The sequence below is a fragment of the Crocodylus siamensis genome, chromosome 2 (assembly GCF_052110815.1).
Source record: "Crocodylus siamensis isolate JL-2025a chromosome 2, ASM5211081v1, whole genome shotgun sequence".
Classification (NCBI taxonomy): domain Eukaryota; kingdom Metazoa; phylum Chordata; order Crocodylia; family Crocodylidae; genus Crocodylus; species Crocodylus siamensis.
In genome coordinates, this window is record NC_143396.1 from 58751112 (window position 1) to 58769721 (window position 18610).

Below are 18610 nucleotides of genomic sequence, written 5' to 3' on the forward strand. Positions count from 1 at the left end.
AGGAAAGATAGTTAAGCATGAGAAACTATTGTTTACAGTAAAGGACCATCCTGTTCAGTACAGAAGCTCTTTTCCTCCTCTTTTTTTTTCTTTAAAGCAGGCAAAGAGCCTAATTCTGTTCCTACTGGGGTCAATATCAAACTCCAACTGATTTCAACAGAATCAGGATTGGGCCCCAAGCAACTCAGTTTTTAGATAATTTGGACTTTTGATCAAGAAAGGTTTATATTACACAAACTCCACCTTTAAATTTTTTTTTTATATCCTATAAAGACCATACCTAAACCTACTTACAACATGGAAAATACCTTCTTGAAAGGAAATGTAAAATAAAAGCCCAACTTTCTTCCAGTAACTTTCCTCACCCCTCACAGTCCTACCAGTGATGACTATTATGGGCTTCCCAAAACAGGGCTGGAATACATGGTCTACAAGTATATCCCTTACAACTCTTATTTGTATTACTTTTTCTGTTGTCCCACGGGAGCAGATGAGAGAACTGGCTTTAATGACTGACCCAAGCCAGGAGTATATCCAGCCACAACCTGGGTTCTTTGCTACTGTATAGAATATAGTTCAACTATATTCCCGCATATTCTAAAAGTTAGCAATATGACCTTTGCAGTTTAGGTAAAACAAAAATGATCACCTTCCACATTTTAACTTCTCTTTAGAAAAGCGGTATTAAGGGCAGCCAGTAGAACTCCAGGAAAATGAGAGCTCTCTCTGTGTATAAACCATCAAAACAGCATATTTGTATTTTCCAGTGGTAAAGATCTGAGCAAAGAAATCTTGCTGTATTCCATCAAGACAAAAAAAAAAAAAGGTCTGGACAAATCCTAGAAGTTACACGGTGCAACTCTCTAGGTGCACTGGCTCATACTAAACTGGTGGAAAAGGAATCTTGATAGATCATCAGCAACACACTGTTTGCATAAAATGTATTTCAAACCCTGAACTGTATCTACGGCTCCTAATCATGAATCTTGAAATAAATTCCAAGTCTGTCTGCTAAACAGCCTGATAACTTTAATCTGTCATCTGGGGAGCAGAGGGGTGGGAATCTCTTGGAAATGCAGATCAGGTAACTCATAGGATACTGAAAGCATCTGCTGCGACCTGAAAGGCTACATGGTAAGTAAGACAATCTGGAGGAATTAATGGAGGCACCTATGCTCTGGATCAGCAATAGTCTGCTGGCCAGATGGATGCTGAATGAGTCAAATGTCCAGTTGCTGATAGATTTACATTCAGTGATTGCTCTGCAGTCTGCTTGGCTATCTATTATCTTCCCTCCAGTTTATGGCAAACAGCATTAAAAAAAAAAAAAAAAAAAGGGTAACTTGACTGGCAGTATCATCCCTGATGGGAATTTCCTGATCAGAGAGCATTCAAATAGGTGGCACTTAGGTTAAAAAAAATCTGTAAATCAACAGCCAAGATAAAGTTATCTTCTGCCTGCACAGGAACCAGCTTTTTAAAACATAGTGCTGCCTCAGGGGAGAAACAGAGCCTTCTGCCAGCGAGGGACCTATGTAACACCCCCTTCCCACCCCCCCCAAGAACATCTTACATTGGAAAGCCTGTGCAACTTTATCCCAGCTACATAGTCGGTCCAATCAAAGCTCCTGCCCTGAGAAATCCTGGCTTCTTGGTTAAAGGAAAAAAGAGAAGCACTTATTAAAAAAAGAATAGAGGGGAAAGAGAAGGGGGTTTATTTTATTGGGTTTTTCTTTTATTTGTTAATCTATGTCAAGGCCAAACCTGCTCCAAATTTAGCTGGACAAAGCCTAGCAGTCAAGCTCCACATTCTGCCGAGCAGGACTCAGTCGGCAAGTCTGCGCGACTCTGCCACGGGGCAAGGACCCTCCCTCCCGGGCCAGTCTCGGGCTCGGATACTCCCCGGACCAGGCAGCCTCCTAGGGCAAGCCCCAGGCCGGGGGAGGCCCCGCGGCTCGGCTCCCCCGTCTCGGTTAATCGCAGGCAAAGGGCTGGAGGGAAGAGGCAGGTTAGCCCCCCTCCGGCGAACGCGCCTGTCAGTGGCGGGGCTGGGGGTTCATTAGCCGGAGGGAGAGGCTATTGTGGGCCCGGGGCTCAGCACAAAGGCCGGGGCCGCGGTTCGCGCGGGGCGGCGGGGGGTTGTTTGCTCGCGGCGGGAGACGCCTGCTCCTCGCCGGGGATGAAAGGCGCCAGGCGTCGCCGCCGGCCGGGCACCAGGCGGCCGGATAATGACCGGGGACTTCAAAGGGAGCGGGGAGACGCCCCTGCCCGGGCTCTGCCCGCTGCCCCCTTCGCCGTCCCGGGCACGGTCGCTGTCCCGAGCCGGCCGGGCGGCTCTGCCCCGGCGCGGAGCGCGGGGAAGCGCCCGCAGGGGCCCGGCGCGGAGCGGGACTTACGTGTCAGGATCATGGTCTCCGGCCGCTCCCTGCACATGGGGCGGGAAACGAGGGGCTCCGCGGACCTGACGCGGCTCGGCTCGGCTCGGCTCGGCTCGGCTCAGCTCCGCTCCTGCGCGCCGCGCCCTCGGCTCCTCCACCGGCTGCCCGGGGCCATCGTGCGCACGGGCTGCGGGCGCCTCCGCCGCCACTTGGAGAGCGCCTCAGTGCCACGAGCCCGGCCCCAGCCCCGGCCCCGCCTCCCCGCCCCTCCCCCTGGCCCGCCGGACAGGAGCGGGGGGGAGCGGCTGTTTGCCTCGGGGTTTGGTTTGGGGGCCGTCAGCAATACCTCAGAGCAAATCTTCAGCCAGCCCGGAAGATCTAACTGCCCCTGTGGGACATCTCTGGGCCCACCCGGCCAAGCAGGTGTGGATGTGAACGGCCGCAGCATCCCGGCTGCGAATCGCGGCAGGCCACCCTCGCCCCGCGCAGATGCGGGCCGTGCGCCCCCCATGCCCGTGCACGCAGCGGCGGGAGCCGTCCTTCCCCCGCGCCCACACGAGCCACTCGTGGCTGCGGCCCCGGCTGGGCAGCGCCTGTCGGACCCCTTCGCTTCGGCACCCGGCGCAGTCGCCCCGCTCGCCCCCCACTTACTCCGGCACTGACTGTGCCAGTCTCCCCCTTCTTCCCTGCCAAGACCAGCGTGAGCCCTAGATCACAACACCAGGAAAGTTTCGCAGGGGTGTTGGGGACAGCAGGGTAATACCTAATTCCCACCGGGCATTTGCAGCCTGGTCCTATTTCTGCTTGTTTTTTCCCCTCCAACACCGCCTGCGTTTCTGCAGTGCCCCCCGTGAGATCCGCTTTCAAAGCCCTGAGGAAATTTGGAACAGATCCTCAACCCGGTTCCTATCGGTGGTGGCAAGATCATGAGCTGCAGTGAAGGGCTTGTACACTGCAGCTGCTCAGGGTAGCCTGCATCTGATTCACGAGTCAAACATTTCTCTTTTTTTTGCCTCATTTTGACCCAACCTGGAGCACACGGCTTTGCCAACACTGATCTGACAAGTGGGAGCCACACCTCTCCCTTAGCCAGTCAGGGAAAGACAAGTTCGCTAATAACACTCTCACCCTTGCAAGCCGCGGAGGGCAGCTGTTAATCTCCAGAGGCTATGACTTCAAGCCAAATGAGTCATCGGTTATATTCCTGCCTTTGCATTTTTGTTAGCTGTAACTTCTAAGACATTTGAAATTTTGAAATATTAATCAGAGCACGTGTCGCATTAGGTGGGCCTGCAAGGCATTTTCTCTGCTGACAGCTTTCAAACAGGGGGAGGTCAGAACAGTCAATACTGGTTTAATTGCTTTGATCTTTATTTACTGACTTGCAGTGACAGCTAAGTGTAGTGGAATAAACTCTTCTTCTCTGTTAGAAGACTCAACCTGCAGGGCTCTGAATAATTTCCCCCCCCCCCCAAAAAAAAATGTTACTGCAAAGGAGAGTGCTCTTTCAGCTTCTGCATATCATATGCATGTCTTGTATGTATTATCAGCACCATGACTGTTTTCAGAGGTGGATCCAAGGGGCTCCAGTGGTGCAGGAGCGAAAGGGGTGGGTGGGAGCGTGGAGTGGGCAGAGAGTAGACATAGAAAGGGCAAACCTATAATGTACCGCACTCAAGCCAGGATCTACCCATGGTCGATTTAATAGGTTGATTTAACTTAGGGAAGGAGGGAGGGAGGCAGGGCACCAGCCCCGGGGTGCCATCTTAGTAGGGTGCCAGCATGGTTCTGTCTGCCTGGCAGAGTCTGTGCCCTGGCAGTAGAAACAGCCCCACGGTGTTGCTGTTGCAGCAGCAGCAGTCTGATGCATGCACACCACGCTGCTGCTGGAGTAAGAACTGGGTGCAGATCAAGCTGTGGAAGCTGTTTTTTGAGTCGCTGGAGTAAGACTGATTCCCCTCTTGTGTTCGGCAGCACCCCCCCAGGGTGCAAACCCTCCTCAGTGTCCCTATCTCAGGCATGGGGACAGGGGAGGGAGTCCCAGAGCCACTCCTGCCAGGGACTGCAGCAAGTGGCTATGCAAGATACCAGACTTGACCAGGGACAACAGTGGCAGCAGGCAGGTTCTCTCTTTCTGCTCTTCCTTTTGGCCAGCAGAGGGCATGCGAGGTGGTGAGCAGGAAGAAGGCTGTTGCTTCTGACCCCAGCCAAGCTTAGATACTGCCCACAATTGGAGCCCCCATGCTGATGCTCCCTACCTGGTCCCACCAGGTGTTCCCCAAGGGCAGAAAAGAAGGACCCACCAACTACCACAGCTGCCCTGGGCAGTCTCAGGTCCACTCCTGCCTTACTCCAGCTGGTGCTGCTTGGGTACCCAACTTTGCCAGGAATATCAGTGGCAGTGGTCAGATCCCTGTTTGTGCCCCTGCTCTCTGGCCCATCCCCATCAATGACAATGCCATCCCAGGACTCCAGTTGTGCTTTGCCCCATTGCCTCCCATGGGGTGAGAGGCAGGCAGTGGCATGTACCTCACCCTCCTTTCTTTAAGCCTGAATCCTACCACTGGTTGGTTTAATAGGTCAATTAAAAAACTTTATAGAGAAAATGTTAAGAATAGAAAATTTTTGTATGATACTGTAGAGACCTTATGCCTAATAATCACATTAATTCCTGGTTATAGGATTATAAATCAGACTTAGGCATTGCATTTAAACATACAGTCCACTTTTCCTCCAGGTAAAGTAGTTTTAAAAGTTAAAAAAAAAAAAGGTTTGATGGGCAAAAAAACAGGTTGCCATGCGCGGTAAACACATTAGTACTTCACTTAAGGTCAGCCAAATGGCTGAGATGGATGCTAACCAGCCACTAGGTCGTCATAACCAGAAGTGAAAGGTTCTGTGTCTCAGTAACAACTTCCTAAGCTATCTACTCCCTTGTATAGTTTCTGTTAATTAAGTGCTCATTTCTTGCTAATCACTTAAAAGACCAAAATGACTGCCACAGACTATACACAGATACAAATCACTCAGTAGCTGCTTAATGTAAGTAAAAGAGTTCTCTCAAATTCTGAAAATGCCTGCATACCATCAGATACCACAATTGATTCATTTTATTCCAAGCCAGCCTCATATTTTATATTAACTATTGTTATTTTAAGTTTTTGTTGTTGTTTCTGCACTGTGATCTGTCAGGTATAAAGTATATGTAGTCTGGTGCCCAAATAAGCGATTTGCCTGAAGAATAAATATCTCCCCTTTTTGCAGGCTGCTAACCCTGGTGAGCTGGCTATTATAGTGTTGTTTCTGGAAACTCCTACACAGCTCCAGATCATTAATTTACCTTAATAGTCAACAAGAGAATGGAGCTACACTCTGTCTTCAAGCTTAACTTTACATGCATTACCAGCTCAGTCAACTACTTCTTCCTATCTTACCCAATTCCAATTCCTACTAGCTCAATCAAATTTACCCTTATTTTTTGAATGCTTCTTGTACAGCAGCAGGTTATGAGTTTAAAATGCAGCTCTAGCTCATAAAATGCAGGGCCCTTAAAGACCTTAGTGCCCATGAAATAATATTTTCCACATAGTCCATTCCATTTAGTATTGCAAGTACACTGCCCCAAGCAAGACATGCCTCTGATAAGTCACCATAGGGAATTTTATTCCCAGTTGCTGAATAGGCAAGGTAATACCTCTCTACCATACAACCTCATTATAAAAACCCCTGTTTTGTAACAAGCCCCACTTTTAACCATCCCAACAGCTGGAACTGATTTTATTATGGTGCATCATACTGATTATTAGTATAACAAACACATGCTTTTAATGAACTTTTCTCCCAGTACCAGGGTAGTTCATTATAATGAGGCTGTAGTGTTGTAACTACTTGTCCTGTTTTTGTTGGCTACATTCTTGGGCAATTACAGGACACAGAGTCATCATGACACTGATTGGAAGAGGCTGATTATGCATTGTAATGTACTTTGACCACCTGAATTAGAGAAGACAGAAATTTCTGCAGCGCTACTTCAGCAGAAGCAAGAAAAAGACCATGAAGGAGGCAAGCCTGAAAAGAGCCTTCACATCTGGCAAACATATTCTCAAATGCTTTCTGTATGAGTGTGGGGGAACTGGAATCAGGATGGCAGGGAAGGTAAAAGGAAGAACAATAGTTTTATTGGAATGAGGGTTTTGAAGAAGGTGAGATGAAGAATAACAAAGTGCTGAGTTCGTGTTGCCTGTGAAAGAGCATGGAATGCTCTTGTTAAAAATTAGAGCTTGTTTACACACAAGTTGCACTGGTTTAATTTATATTGATGACAGAATTAAGTTAAACTGGTGCATACCCTTGCAAAGAGGCATGTTTGTTTCTAATTAATTAATACTGGTTGTAATATTTAATTCCTACCCATAAAATCAATGTAATTTGTAAATTAACTGGAAATGGGTTTAAATCAATTTAAATACTGTACCAGTTTAACTAAAATCTGGTCAAAATCACATTATTTCTTAAAACAGTGCCACTCAAAGTGTTGAAAAAACCTGGGAAAGTACCATTCACAAATTTGGGTTATAAACAATAAAGCATTTTAGGTTTGATTGCAAGACTTTTGGTGAGCACTTACACAACAGATGCATTGGGCCCTTAATAAAATTTTTTCTGTTCATGAATGGCTTCTACCTAAAAATCACCTTTTCACTCATCTCTGATGCCATATCTTAAAAGTATATCTTTACTGCACTTTAGCATTAAGAACACTTATTTAATAATACTCTACACTTTAAAGAGTATCCAAAGATCTCAAACAGTTTATATATAAGAATGAAGCCTTGTACCACTCATGTTGTGGTGATAAATATTATTATTATAGTTATAAACATTTTGTAGAGGAGTAAAAATGAAGAAAAGTAAGATTTAAGTGATTTGAAGAAAGTTGCACAGACTTGTATCAGAGCCAGGATCTTCTGCATCTTTGACCTAAGTTTTAACCACAAGTCCAACCTTCTACTTTTCTCTACTGGCAATAACTGTAATTTACTGTCTAACTATTGTTCTTGTTGGCAACTAGATTCTACAGTAATGAAAGCATTAGAAATATTTAAAATAGATCATTTGCACAACACTAAATTTACCCATTTTTTTTAGCTACAAGATATATCATGTGTCTGATCTAAGGTAGACAAGGCAAAAAATGACAAGTCAAAGGAGAGACAGTTTCAACAAGATGGGGCACACAGAGATATGAAGGATTCTTAGGATAAGTGGATTTAAAAAAATGGAATTTGAAGAAAGGGAGAAAAATCTCTTTTCCCGTCCACTTAGAGTCCTATTTCAAGAACAAAATGGCATGAAAGGAGGGAGAAACAGAGTGTGAGGAAGACGATGCAGCACAATGAAGAAATACAGAGATGGAGAAGGACTCCTAAGGAACTGAAAGTAGAGTGGAAATTAAGGAAAGAATATTTAGTCCTTTGAAAGCAAGGATGAGGTGCTTGCTCTTTGAAACACAAGGAGTCAAGGAGCTAGTAATATATGAGGTGTCAGGGTGATGTATTAGGTTTTAAACTATATTAGGATTTAGCATGTTCACCCATAACATTGTGGAAAAAAAACTTAATTAATAGGGCTGACAATTTAAAAAAATCATAATTAATGCAAGATTTAAAAAAATAGTCACAATTAACCACAATTTTAATCATAGTCGGCACCTCCCACCCAAGAGTGCAGAGCCTGTGCGCCCTGGGGCTCCTCCCCACACTACCAACAGCGCACAGCCCCAACCCACCCCGTGCCTGCTCTAGATTCACCCTGTCCAGCTGAAAGCCATGCAAACAGCCCTGACCTTGGGATGCCCCACACCTGCTCCAGACTCATCTGCCTATGCTGAGAAGTGGCAGTGGCCAGGCAGAAGCTGCTCTTCAGCACAGAGAAAAAGCAGCCTCTCCCCCTCACCACTACTGGCCCCTTCTTGCTGCAGCCACCTGGAGTCTGCACCTGGGCTGCCCTGTAGCTCCTCTGCACTGCTACCACGGCCTTGCTGGGTGGCCTGGAAGCAGCAGTGATGGCTGCAGAGAGGAGCCGTAGGGCAGTCTGGGCATGGGCTCTGGGCAGCTGCAGTGATAAGGGCCCAGCAGCAGTGAGGGAGAGGGGCTGCTTTTTCCCTGTGCCAAGCAGAAGTTTTTGCCTAGCTGCTGCCACTGCTCAGCATGGGTGGGTGAATCTGAAGCAGGTGTGGGGCAGGCCAGGATCAGGGTTGTGCGCACAAGTTCCCGCTGGTCTGGAGCTCATCCACTCTGCTGGTCAAAACGATATGTGCAATTAACGTGTTAATTTGTTTTTGTGTTAATTGTGCAAGTTAAACTGTGATTAACTGACAGCCCTACTGATTAATGATGATAACTATAATGCTGTTACTTTATTAGCTTAGCTCTGCTCTCATTTTTTCCTCTGAAGAACAAATCATACATTACAGAGGAAAAAGTACTATCAATCTCCATCCTTGTTCAGTCTTTGCAGCTCCTGCTGCCAGTGCCCAGGCCAGTGGTGGGACCATCTGTCTCCTAGTTACAGGACTTAAGCCACCAACTAATTTTACACAGACCAGTAAATGGATGCTAGAGGATCATCACTAATCTCAACCAGATTCTTGTTAGAAATGGAATATTGTTAGAAATGCACAGCTTGCATCTTGCACCCAATAAGAAAGAAACACTGCCAAGGACTTTGTTCCTTTCCTAGCCTTGCCACAGCTTTTCCTATACTAAATCGCAGACTCTCCCCCAGCTTCTCCCTAGCCTTTCTCATACAGATTACAGAAGCTGGAATTCAACTGACTGTGTCCATGAAAGGGGGGGTGGGGTTTGAACTCTTGGTGACCCATAGTAGTCTCTGAGCATGCTTAATTAGCTGATGCATATTTACCTCTCCACCCTGCATACTTAAGTAGTTAATTATACTATACATGCGATGTATGTAGTGATGTAACCACATGCATGCTTGTATGAAACAGAAGTGAGCTGTAAGAGTTCCTGTTTCTGAACACGTGCCCAGGAGGAAAAAGATAAATACAGCCTACAAAATTCCTTGGTGGGTTCAGAGTAATCTGAGTTCTTGACTCTGCTCTGACTCTATTTGCAAATACACCTTTTGTGCCATCTAATGAGTGTGTGTCTGTGATTTTGGTGGCCTCCAGAGAAACGAACCGCTTTAAGCATCATTTTGGCCAGTAATCTGAAGGAGAAAGGCTTTGATTCCATGGCATTATCAAATCCTGGAGCCATCCTGTCTCTATGGTTTGTATGTTAACTTACATTTACTTGGTCAGCCTCAGAAAAATACATTAGGAAAGTTTAAAAGTGAGGCATCAGCCTTGCATTAGGAGGAAAAGAGGTTTGAAAGGTACTCATTCTACCTGAGGCCTAGATGTTTACCAGGCCAGGGTGTTTACTAGCAACAGCCATCACTTAATTTGTCTTCAAGGAATCACTAAAACCACAGTCTTTTGTGGTCCAGGCTTTAAATATTTTTATCTACTTAATTCATCAGCTATTAAAAAAGCAGGCAATCACATGGTAGAAACATAGCTAGTTCCTGATGAATGTACTGATTTTAAAGTCATGCCTACTAACTGAAGCAAGCAATATTCCACAGAGAATGTAACTATCCTTAATACAATCAAAGAGGTCTAGATGGATGGTGAAATAATTGTAAAGGCTTGCCCAACAGGCACAATTATTCACTTTAATAGGTGAATTCTCCTTCTGTTTTAACCACATAAGGGAGTGATTCGTAGGATGAGAACTACTAAGGACTCCATTGTCTTCCCTTTTCCCTCTAAGGCCTGAGTGTCTTAATAGCTAACTGTACTATTGCCATCACTTCTCTTTTAAATAATGTGATACAGAGGAGTCACAACTTGTAACTGGTCATCTGACTTGTAGATACAAACATGGGATTGTAAGACACATGACTGCAATTCTAAATGCTAGTATTAATATCCTCCCAGCAACGGCATGATAGATTATAGACTGGTTTCAGTTTGTAGGAGTTACCAGGCCTCTGGCTATAGTCCTGGCTTCGGTGTGGTCTTAGGTCTTTATAAATTCTGTTTTTGCACTCTAAAGGACCCCAGCAGTCTCAGTGAAATAACAACCGAGGTCAGTTTTCAAGCACACAACTTCAATGAAAATCAATGATGCAGAGCAGAAAATAATTGTGCATCCTTCTTTCTTTTTAAAGTTTACTATTATTTCTTAAAGATAATATATGTCTTGCTTTCTGAGAAGAAAAATTGTGTCTCATTCTGCAGAAACCTAAAATGATACATATTTAAAGTAAATATATAGTAAACGTACACTGTTTTATCAAATTTAACTGATGGGCTGTCTAGTCTAGTAACCTTTCTCCCTAAGTAACTATTGTAGATGCAGATTACTTCAAGGAAAGAAATTCATTATTATTATGCTATGCCATATTAAATACTGTCTACATGTGATTGTGTATATATGAGAGAGAGTGTAATTTATTTCTGATCCTGACTGTTGATCAAAATGAAACCTATTTTTTATGCTAGTAAACTTCTGCTTTACATTGCACATATAATCTATAATTACGTGTATTTTACAGGTGGGGATAAGTGAACTCTTTTTGCTGATTCCAATACACTCAAAAAACATGAGTTAAAAAAAGTCAGCTTGAACAAAAACATTACTAGGTTTGTGTTTTTTCTGACTCAATCTTAAGGGTAAGATAATAGTATGTTACAAAAGGAGGTACCTTTCATGATTTCAGGAACTTGAATGGTGGATTACATTTGGGTGTCTGAGTTTACTTAGATACCCAATATGTGGAATATGATCTGGATCAATACATTTTGTTTTGTTTTCAAAACAATGAAAAAATTGGAAAATCAACCTTTTTTTCAATCTAAGAAAATAAGATTTGTAGATTCAAACTTATGTTGCTTACCCAAGAAATGTATTGAGGTTAGCTCATCCTGGTTCTTAGGAAATAATGCAGAAAACATTCTGTCCTATGAGGGAGACTGATCAAATCAAATAGATCAAATCCTCCATAACTTGTGGCACAGTGGTATTGACAGATAACAGATGAAACCATCCTCTGTCAATGCCAGAAAATACAATAAACTCATAGATTTTGTTGATCAAGACAATAGTCATCATTATTATTTTACAAATGGACTCCGCATGTGGAAAGTATCAAGAAAAATCTAAGGGCCAAATTCTGAACATTACCTGAGTGCCACTTCTATGTAGAAGAGAAAGTCGGAAGGAAATAGTCTGGCTTCTTCATGCAGTACCTAGCCCCAATGGAAGCTGGGATCCTACTCTAACGTGTTGCTGGAGGATATATTTAGTAGAGCTTTGCTCTGCAATACCACCTTGCTCTCTATCTGTATTCACCAGGAACTGTTTCAAGAGCTAGCTTTACCTCCTTGGTCACCCTTGTGCATCAGGGGAATTCTCTGCTGTATACCTGCAATCTGTCATTTTGCAACACCCAAGTATCACAATACAGATGGGGTGTATGGGAGAATCCGGTGCTGAGCTGCACTTCCTTATGATCATCAAGATGCTGTTATTCACCAGGTCTACACACACTTACTTGTATTCATAAATTTTCTCACATGCATTACACACCTTGTAAGTGCTTATGGCGGCGGTTGGCAATCTTTTCAGGCTGTGGGCTGGTATGACCCAGCGCAGGTCAGAAGCAGGACAGTAGGCACTTGCACCTGGCTGCCACTGCTGCTTCTTCCCATGATACAGGGGAAGTGTACCATACCCCCTACTGCTTTCCCCCACTGAAGCATTGCTATTTCTTAGTGCTGCTGAAGCCCCCACTGCCAAATACCACTGAAGCCCCATATCTGTGGGCTAGATCTAATGCATCGAATCAGATGCAGTCTATGGGCTGTAGGTTGCCAACCCCTGGTTTGTAAGATTGGGGTCTTACATATAAAGACAAAATCCAGGATCCAAATGTTATTTCCCCTCCACTTCCATCAGAAAGAAACTGTGAGATGTATTTCCATGAATAAATTAATAATGAATATGAGCAATGATATAACTACCAATAACTCTGCTGACTTCAACAGAACTACATTTGTTACACCCATGCCTCAATGCCTATGTTTTCTTCTTAGAACCTATCAGTTTCTTTCTCTAACTAAAAGAACACAATATAATAGAAAAAGTGTGCAGTTGGAAAGGCACCATGAATATCTGAAAGGAACAATAGCTAAAGGTAATTCATACCACTAATGTGGTGAGTACATATTGGCAAATACTTTTTATGCCAAAACATCACCAGAGCCTTCAGCGCTGTGATTCCCAATCATTATAGTCTAGCCCATGATGTCAAATTATTTTTAATTTTCTTTGCTTAAGCATGGTTAACAGGCTAATGTCATGATGGATATATAAACATGGAAGCACAATGTTAATGTGATTCTAATAATAACCAGGGACTGGCATAAAAATACTACTTAACCCTCACTATCCCCCTACAAGGCAGGTAGGTACACAGGAAAAGATTCTGGTGTGCACAGCACAAGACTTATAGCACAGGGGAAGCCTTACACCTTTGCTGAGTTCTGGTCTGGGACTGCTTTGGGGATTAGTTGTTTTCTAGGTCAGGGCTGTCCAATTCCTGAGTGAATATAGGACACAGGACTCCTGTCCTGTGCCAGTGCCCCTTCACCCTGCACTCCATGCTGCACTATGCCATATAGAGCCCCTCTGACCCACTGCACTACATGGTGTCCTTGAGTCCCCCTGAGCCACTGAACTGGGCTCCCTCAGCCCAAGAGGCTGTGCTTCCCCACCCTTCCCCCAAGGATAGGGCCAGGAAGCAGAAGCTGGAGGAGGAGGAAGAGCCTGGAGACTGGTGGTGGCAGCAATGGGGGAGCAGTGTTTGGACCAGGAACCTGGGGGCTGCAGGTTAACTGTTTGGGTGCCAGATGTGGCCCATAGTCCACCAGTTGTACAGCCCTGCTGTATGAATTGGCAGCCTTCTCCATGGGCCTTACTGACTGCAGTACCTGCCTGGAATCTCAAATCTACTCCCTGCACCATGTGCCCACAACCCTGTCTGTAGCTTGACTTCTCCACAGGATTTATGAACAGGTCCTGGAGAGACAGTCTTATCTTCCTCAGTGCTTCACCAGTGAAATCTCACCTGGTTGTCTATGTGGTTCTGGTTTTACCCAGCATAAAGTGACCATAATAAGGGTGAACCCATCACTCATTCAAAAAAAAGGGGGAAACAAAGGCCCAAAATAAAAGTGACTTGTTTAGGGCCACAGTGCCTTTGGATCCATGCTTCTCTCTCTACACTCATAGATCATTACATCCAACTAAAAGAAAGAGTAAAGTGGTACAAAGAAAGCACTACTTTGTCTGATATAGAATAAAGAATAATCAAACAAAGAATAGCTTCATGATAAGTTATAAGAGACAGGAAAGGCATCTCACCACTGGGATACATAGAAAACGGGAGACTTTTTAGACTGAAGCACTTATTTTCACTATATTATTGTTACTATGACAGCAGTTAAACTATTATTGAATTAACACACTCTTCCTCTGCCATTTTTAAACAAATAGATTTTACCTTACTTTGAAATCACTGCTTTCCCATGCATTCCAGTGGCGAGATGCATTTCCTATGTCTCATTCCATTTCCCAGTGGGAGATCCAATCTGATGAAGTATCTAAAAAATGTCAGCTCTCACTGAAGGAGACAAGAGCACCATTCGCAAGGGGTATGGGCTTGGATCTGAAAGGTGCTGACGGTTCTGAGCTTCCACTGAAGCCACTGCAAGTTGCCAGATTGGACCTTTAATGAATACACTGAAACAGTGATAATTTTCTTCCCCCCAACAATGTAAATACAACACAGGTTTGTTTAATCAGGTAAGTGTCTCCCTGTGCTACCACGCACATGTAATCTTGAAGCATGATGCACTGTCAGAAACTTTTGTTTCATTGCTTTGTCCCAGTTAAGCTCAGCAGCACTGTACAGGGGCAGTAGGGCCCACATTTGCAGTAGGTTCGCTTACAAGATTGGGTTTATTTTTTAGCTGTGATGTTACAAATAATCACAGAAGTTTTCCTTCAAGTGTGGCATGTTTCTTGCTTCCCCTCTATTTTGAATGATCTGAAGCTTTGTTGTTAAACGAGCTCTGTATTCATTAAACTTATTTCCTCTGCAGGAAATGGGCTTATGCATACACCTGGACCAGTAGACCAATGAGGTGAAAGGCTGCTGCTCTTTTAGCCTTGGGGAATCTCCAGGACTGAGGAAATAATTTTAAACCAGTGACTCAATAAAGTATGATAACAGCTGAAACACAGTCTCCGATGGTTAATTCCATCACAGCATTCATCAAGGAAAAATATTGCTTCAGAAAGTATTTGATGCATTAGTCAAGACACTAACTGCAGTGAATTTAAGGTAACCTTACTAGAACATAAAAGAGGGAGGAAAAAGATTTAATATTGATGATTCAAATTAATCAGTCACCTAATACAAGTCAGTGCAACTCTATTTTCTTTTTCTCTTGAAAACCCATGGATAAAGCAGTGGAGCAGGATTATTTTTCCTATTGGCCTCTTGAGCTACTTTGGGCAAATCTATTCCTTTCTTTGTACTTCAGTTTCCCATCTGTAAAATGGGAATAATACATTTATCTCCGTTACAAAGTACACAGAGGACTTCTTGTGAAAAAATGCTACATTGAAGTGAGTGAGGCATTATTATTATCCTGTGTTGTAAAGTACTTCTTAAATTTTATTTTGCCCAAGTAAATGCTTCCTTCCCCTAGCTATAGAACTATTCTTCTCATATAGCCTTCATTACTATAGTATGCGAGTACCTTCTAATAATGCCTTAAATTAAGTGACTTGCATCTGCCACATGTGGGTCTCTCTCATCCCACCCCTTTGCCTTGTTTTGAATATATATATGCACACACTAATCTGCACTCACTGGAGAAAGCAAGGAGGAGGAAGTGCATGTTGTTTTTGAAGTGTAAGGTGCTAAGTTTTGGGATGGTCCTTAGTTCCTGTGGGACTTCACTGAAGTTTCAGCATAGTCCCCAAGAAAGTTCTGGCATGGCCTTATGACAACAAGAGCTTCAGGGTTGGATTAACTAACCACCAGGGTGGGTGGATAAAAATCAACATTTTTTTTTAAAATTAAAAATCAAATGTTATTATTTAAATCTTTTTTTATTTAATAATATTTTTATATTTTTTGTTAAGATGCTTTAAAAAAATATCTATATAAAGATAGTTTTAATTTAAGATATGTTAAAGCTCAATTATATCATCATGGAATGGGGATTATATCTTCTAATTATGTACTACTTGAGACAATATATTCATGTAACCTTTTTAGAAGTTTTATAAATAGGTCATAACAGGCCATGTGCTATATATGGGGTTTCCAGAGGCTCCTCTATAGACAAATAAAGATTAAAGAAAACCACTCTACCCAATGGGATTTAGTGCTCAGTCTAGAAGATCCCATTAAGCATCTCTGTGATGCTTAGTTTTAGTTTTCAAACTGTGGATTTGTGTCTCCAGAGATCACAGGCAGACAAGGTTCTTTGGGTAGATGTGATATATTTTATTGAACCAACTAAATAGTTGGAAAAATTGTTCTTTGCAAGCCCTTCTTCAGGCACAGGGAGAGTTTGTTGTTTCCAGAGATAACATCCTTGTTAACAGCAGTATATAGAGATGAGAGATAAACAGACCTGATTATCCACCCATCAGCCCTATTCTCTCTCTGCAAGTTTGTGTACACACAGTCAAGCCCTTACCTCTCTCTAAAAACACAAAGTTTCAAGAAATTAAATGAATAAAGGATATCCAACAACAAGAATGCACTTTTTGTAGAAAACAATGATTAAATCAAGGCTTCCTGAGCAGTGATTTAAATAACGATTTAAATCAAATCCACCCTGCTAACGATAGTTTGCATCTTGGAGCTATAAGTGATCTTTCAGATACGGGTGTCCCAGACCATTAAGCAGATGGAAGATAAGAATCAAGACACTGATTTGGACTTACTGTTATACAGTAAGGAGAGGAGAGGATACATATGTTAATGGTTGCCTGTGTTGGTGAGAAGACATGCTACAGCATTCTGAATTAGTTGGAATTTCCTGCGGACTTGATGGCTTCATTCCCAGGCAGACTGTGTTGCTTTAGTCTGGATGGAAGAGGACAAAGTGGTCCACAAATAGGTCTAGTTCATTATTTACCTGCATGGGAGGGAATCTCCTCGCTAACTGGAAATGGTAGAAGGTATTCCTTATGGATACTGCCATGTGAGAGTTTCACATCAGCAAAGAATCAATGATATTTTTTGTGTCTCTTAGTATCCCCTTTCTTTATTTTTCTATTTTTTTGTCTTTTTAAGGCTGCTTCCTTGCTGTTTGCAATTTACCCGCCAGCTCTGTTTGCTTTGAAATGGTTGCAAATGTCCTCTATAAGGGCTACTTTGATGGATTCAGTGACTGAGAACAGTCAACAACAATGGAAACAAGAAGCTACCTAGCAACTATCACTGAACAAGAAAAGCTTCCTCTACACCAAAGACTTAGCAATCTGCAGAGGAAAAGAAAGCAGAGTAGAGAGGGACTAGCTGTCATGCCAGGGATAATAGACTGGCTCTGTACAAGGTTTTTCAAGAATTAATGGGACAGATGAAAGTGGCTTAGATATGAATAAGAGCCAAAAATATCAGGGGCAGAGGGCCAGACAGAAATAAGTAGCTGTTCAGCTTTAAAGAATAGACTGGTGAGATGATGGGGATGAATGATTGCTAGAGAGGGAAATAGAAATGGTGGTGGGATCAATATTCCACTCACAATTAAATTTTTTGAATCTTAGGTGCATGACTAGTTTAGCCAAATAATGTCTCTTTTCTGTCCTTATGTCAGGGTCTTACAGAGGTCAGTGTGCAGTAATATTTATATATTTGATGTAGTATCCAGAAACAACTGAATGAGGACTGTCATCTAATGCATATTAAAAAAATTAATACATACTCAGTGGGTGTGTCTACATGAGATACTACTGTGTAGTTGTTACTGTGCATCTATTTAGTATTAGCAAATATATTTATTTAGTATTAGCAAATACTAAATAAATGGTCAGTAACTGGAGTTACTGCACAGTAGTGCTGGCGAATGTCTTTTATGCGTTGTGCAGTAGCCTACTAATACTGCATAGTAGCATATTAGCAGTGTCCATGCAGTGATGTGCTACTGCACAGTATTTTTTGGCTATTACGCAGTCAGCATCTCATGTAGACATGCTCAGTTACATATAAAGTAACATGGAAAACATTTACTATGCTTAATATTTCAACACCACAGTCCATAACACTACAGTCCATTATGGATGGCTTGCACATTTTTTTCTTTTGCAATCTAATATTTGCAATCATATTATTTTACAGGCAAGCTTGGTAAACAGATTTGCTCTTGGGAGATTATTATAATAAGACTTAGCCTGGAGCAATTTTATCATGTCTAAATTATGAATCCCACAAAAGGATATTTACTTGAAATGAAAATGAAGAATGGCCATGTTTTTGTGGGCCAATAACATTCAAGGCTTGTGATTCTCTTAATATCCAGAATAGTAGGGATGAATGAATTGTCCTTTTTCAGATCTCAGAATGCCATGAGAACAAAGTGGATCAGAGAGGAAAAATGTTAACTATATTGCTTCACCCATTAAACCTTAGATGTGAGTATCCCTTGATAATCTAACAGATATTAGTGTTTAAAAGCATGTGTTAGTATTGAATGTATGATAGCCTTATGAAGCTATGCAGACTACTTTACAATACATGTTACCATCAGAGACAGTGAGCCAAATTCTGTTCCTAGTTTTACTAGCTTAAATGGTAAATGCTATGGGACAGATTCTCAGATAATGTAAAGTGTCTTATTTGATGTCAGTGAAACTTTGGTAATTCACATCTACATGTTCTTTTAACTTTGCTGATATAATTTAGTAGGCTCCTTCCATAAATAATGATGCATATATGCCAACAGATTTATAAGAGACCTTGAAGTCTGTTTCCTCTTCAGTTGCTCTCTCATCCGCATTATCTTCCTAAGGTACATCAATGATATCTTCATTAAATGGACACACGGGAAGGAATCCCTGAAGAATTTCCACCAG

General features: G+C 42.7%; 1 protein-coding gene across 7 annotated transcripts in view; it reads right to left on the minus strand.

Moving 5' to 3' along the window:
* The window catches only part of DLC1 (DLC1 Rho GTPase activating protein), a 409890-nt gene that overhangs the window by 50736 nt on the left and 340544 nt on the right, over nucleotides 1–18610 (minus strand). The window contains exon 1 of one of the 7 annotated variants that reach the window (XM_090035991.1): nucleotides 2397–2604. The exons of the other annotated variants lie outside the window; for them this stretch is intronic. Coding sequence (XP_089892117.1) covers nucleotides 2397–2433 — 37 coding nt within the window. The 5' untranslated portion in view covers nucleotides 2434–2604. Of the gene's footprint in view, nucleotides 1–2396; nucleotides 2605–18610 lie in introns of those variants that run through there. 7 annotated transcript variants of the gene reach the window in all.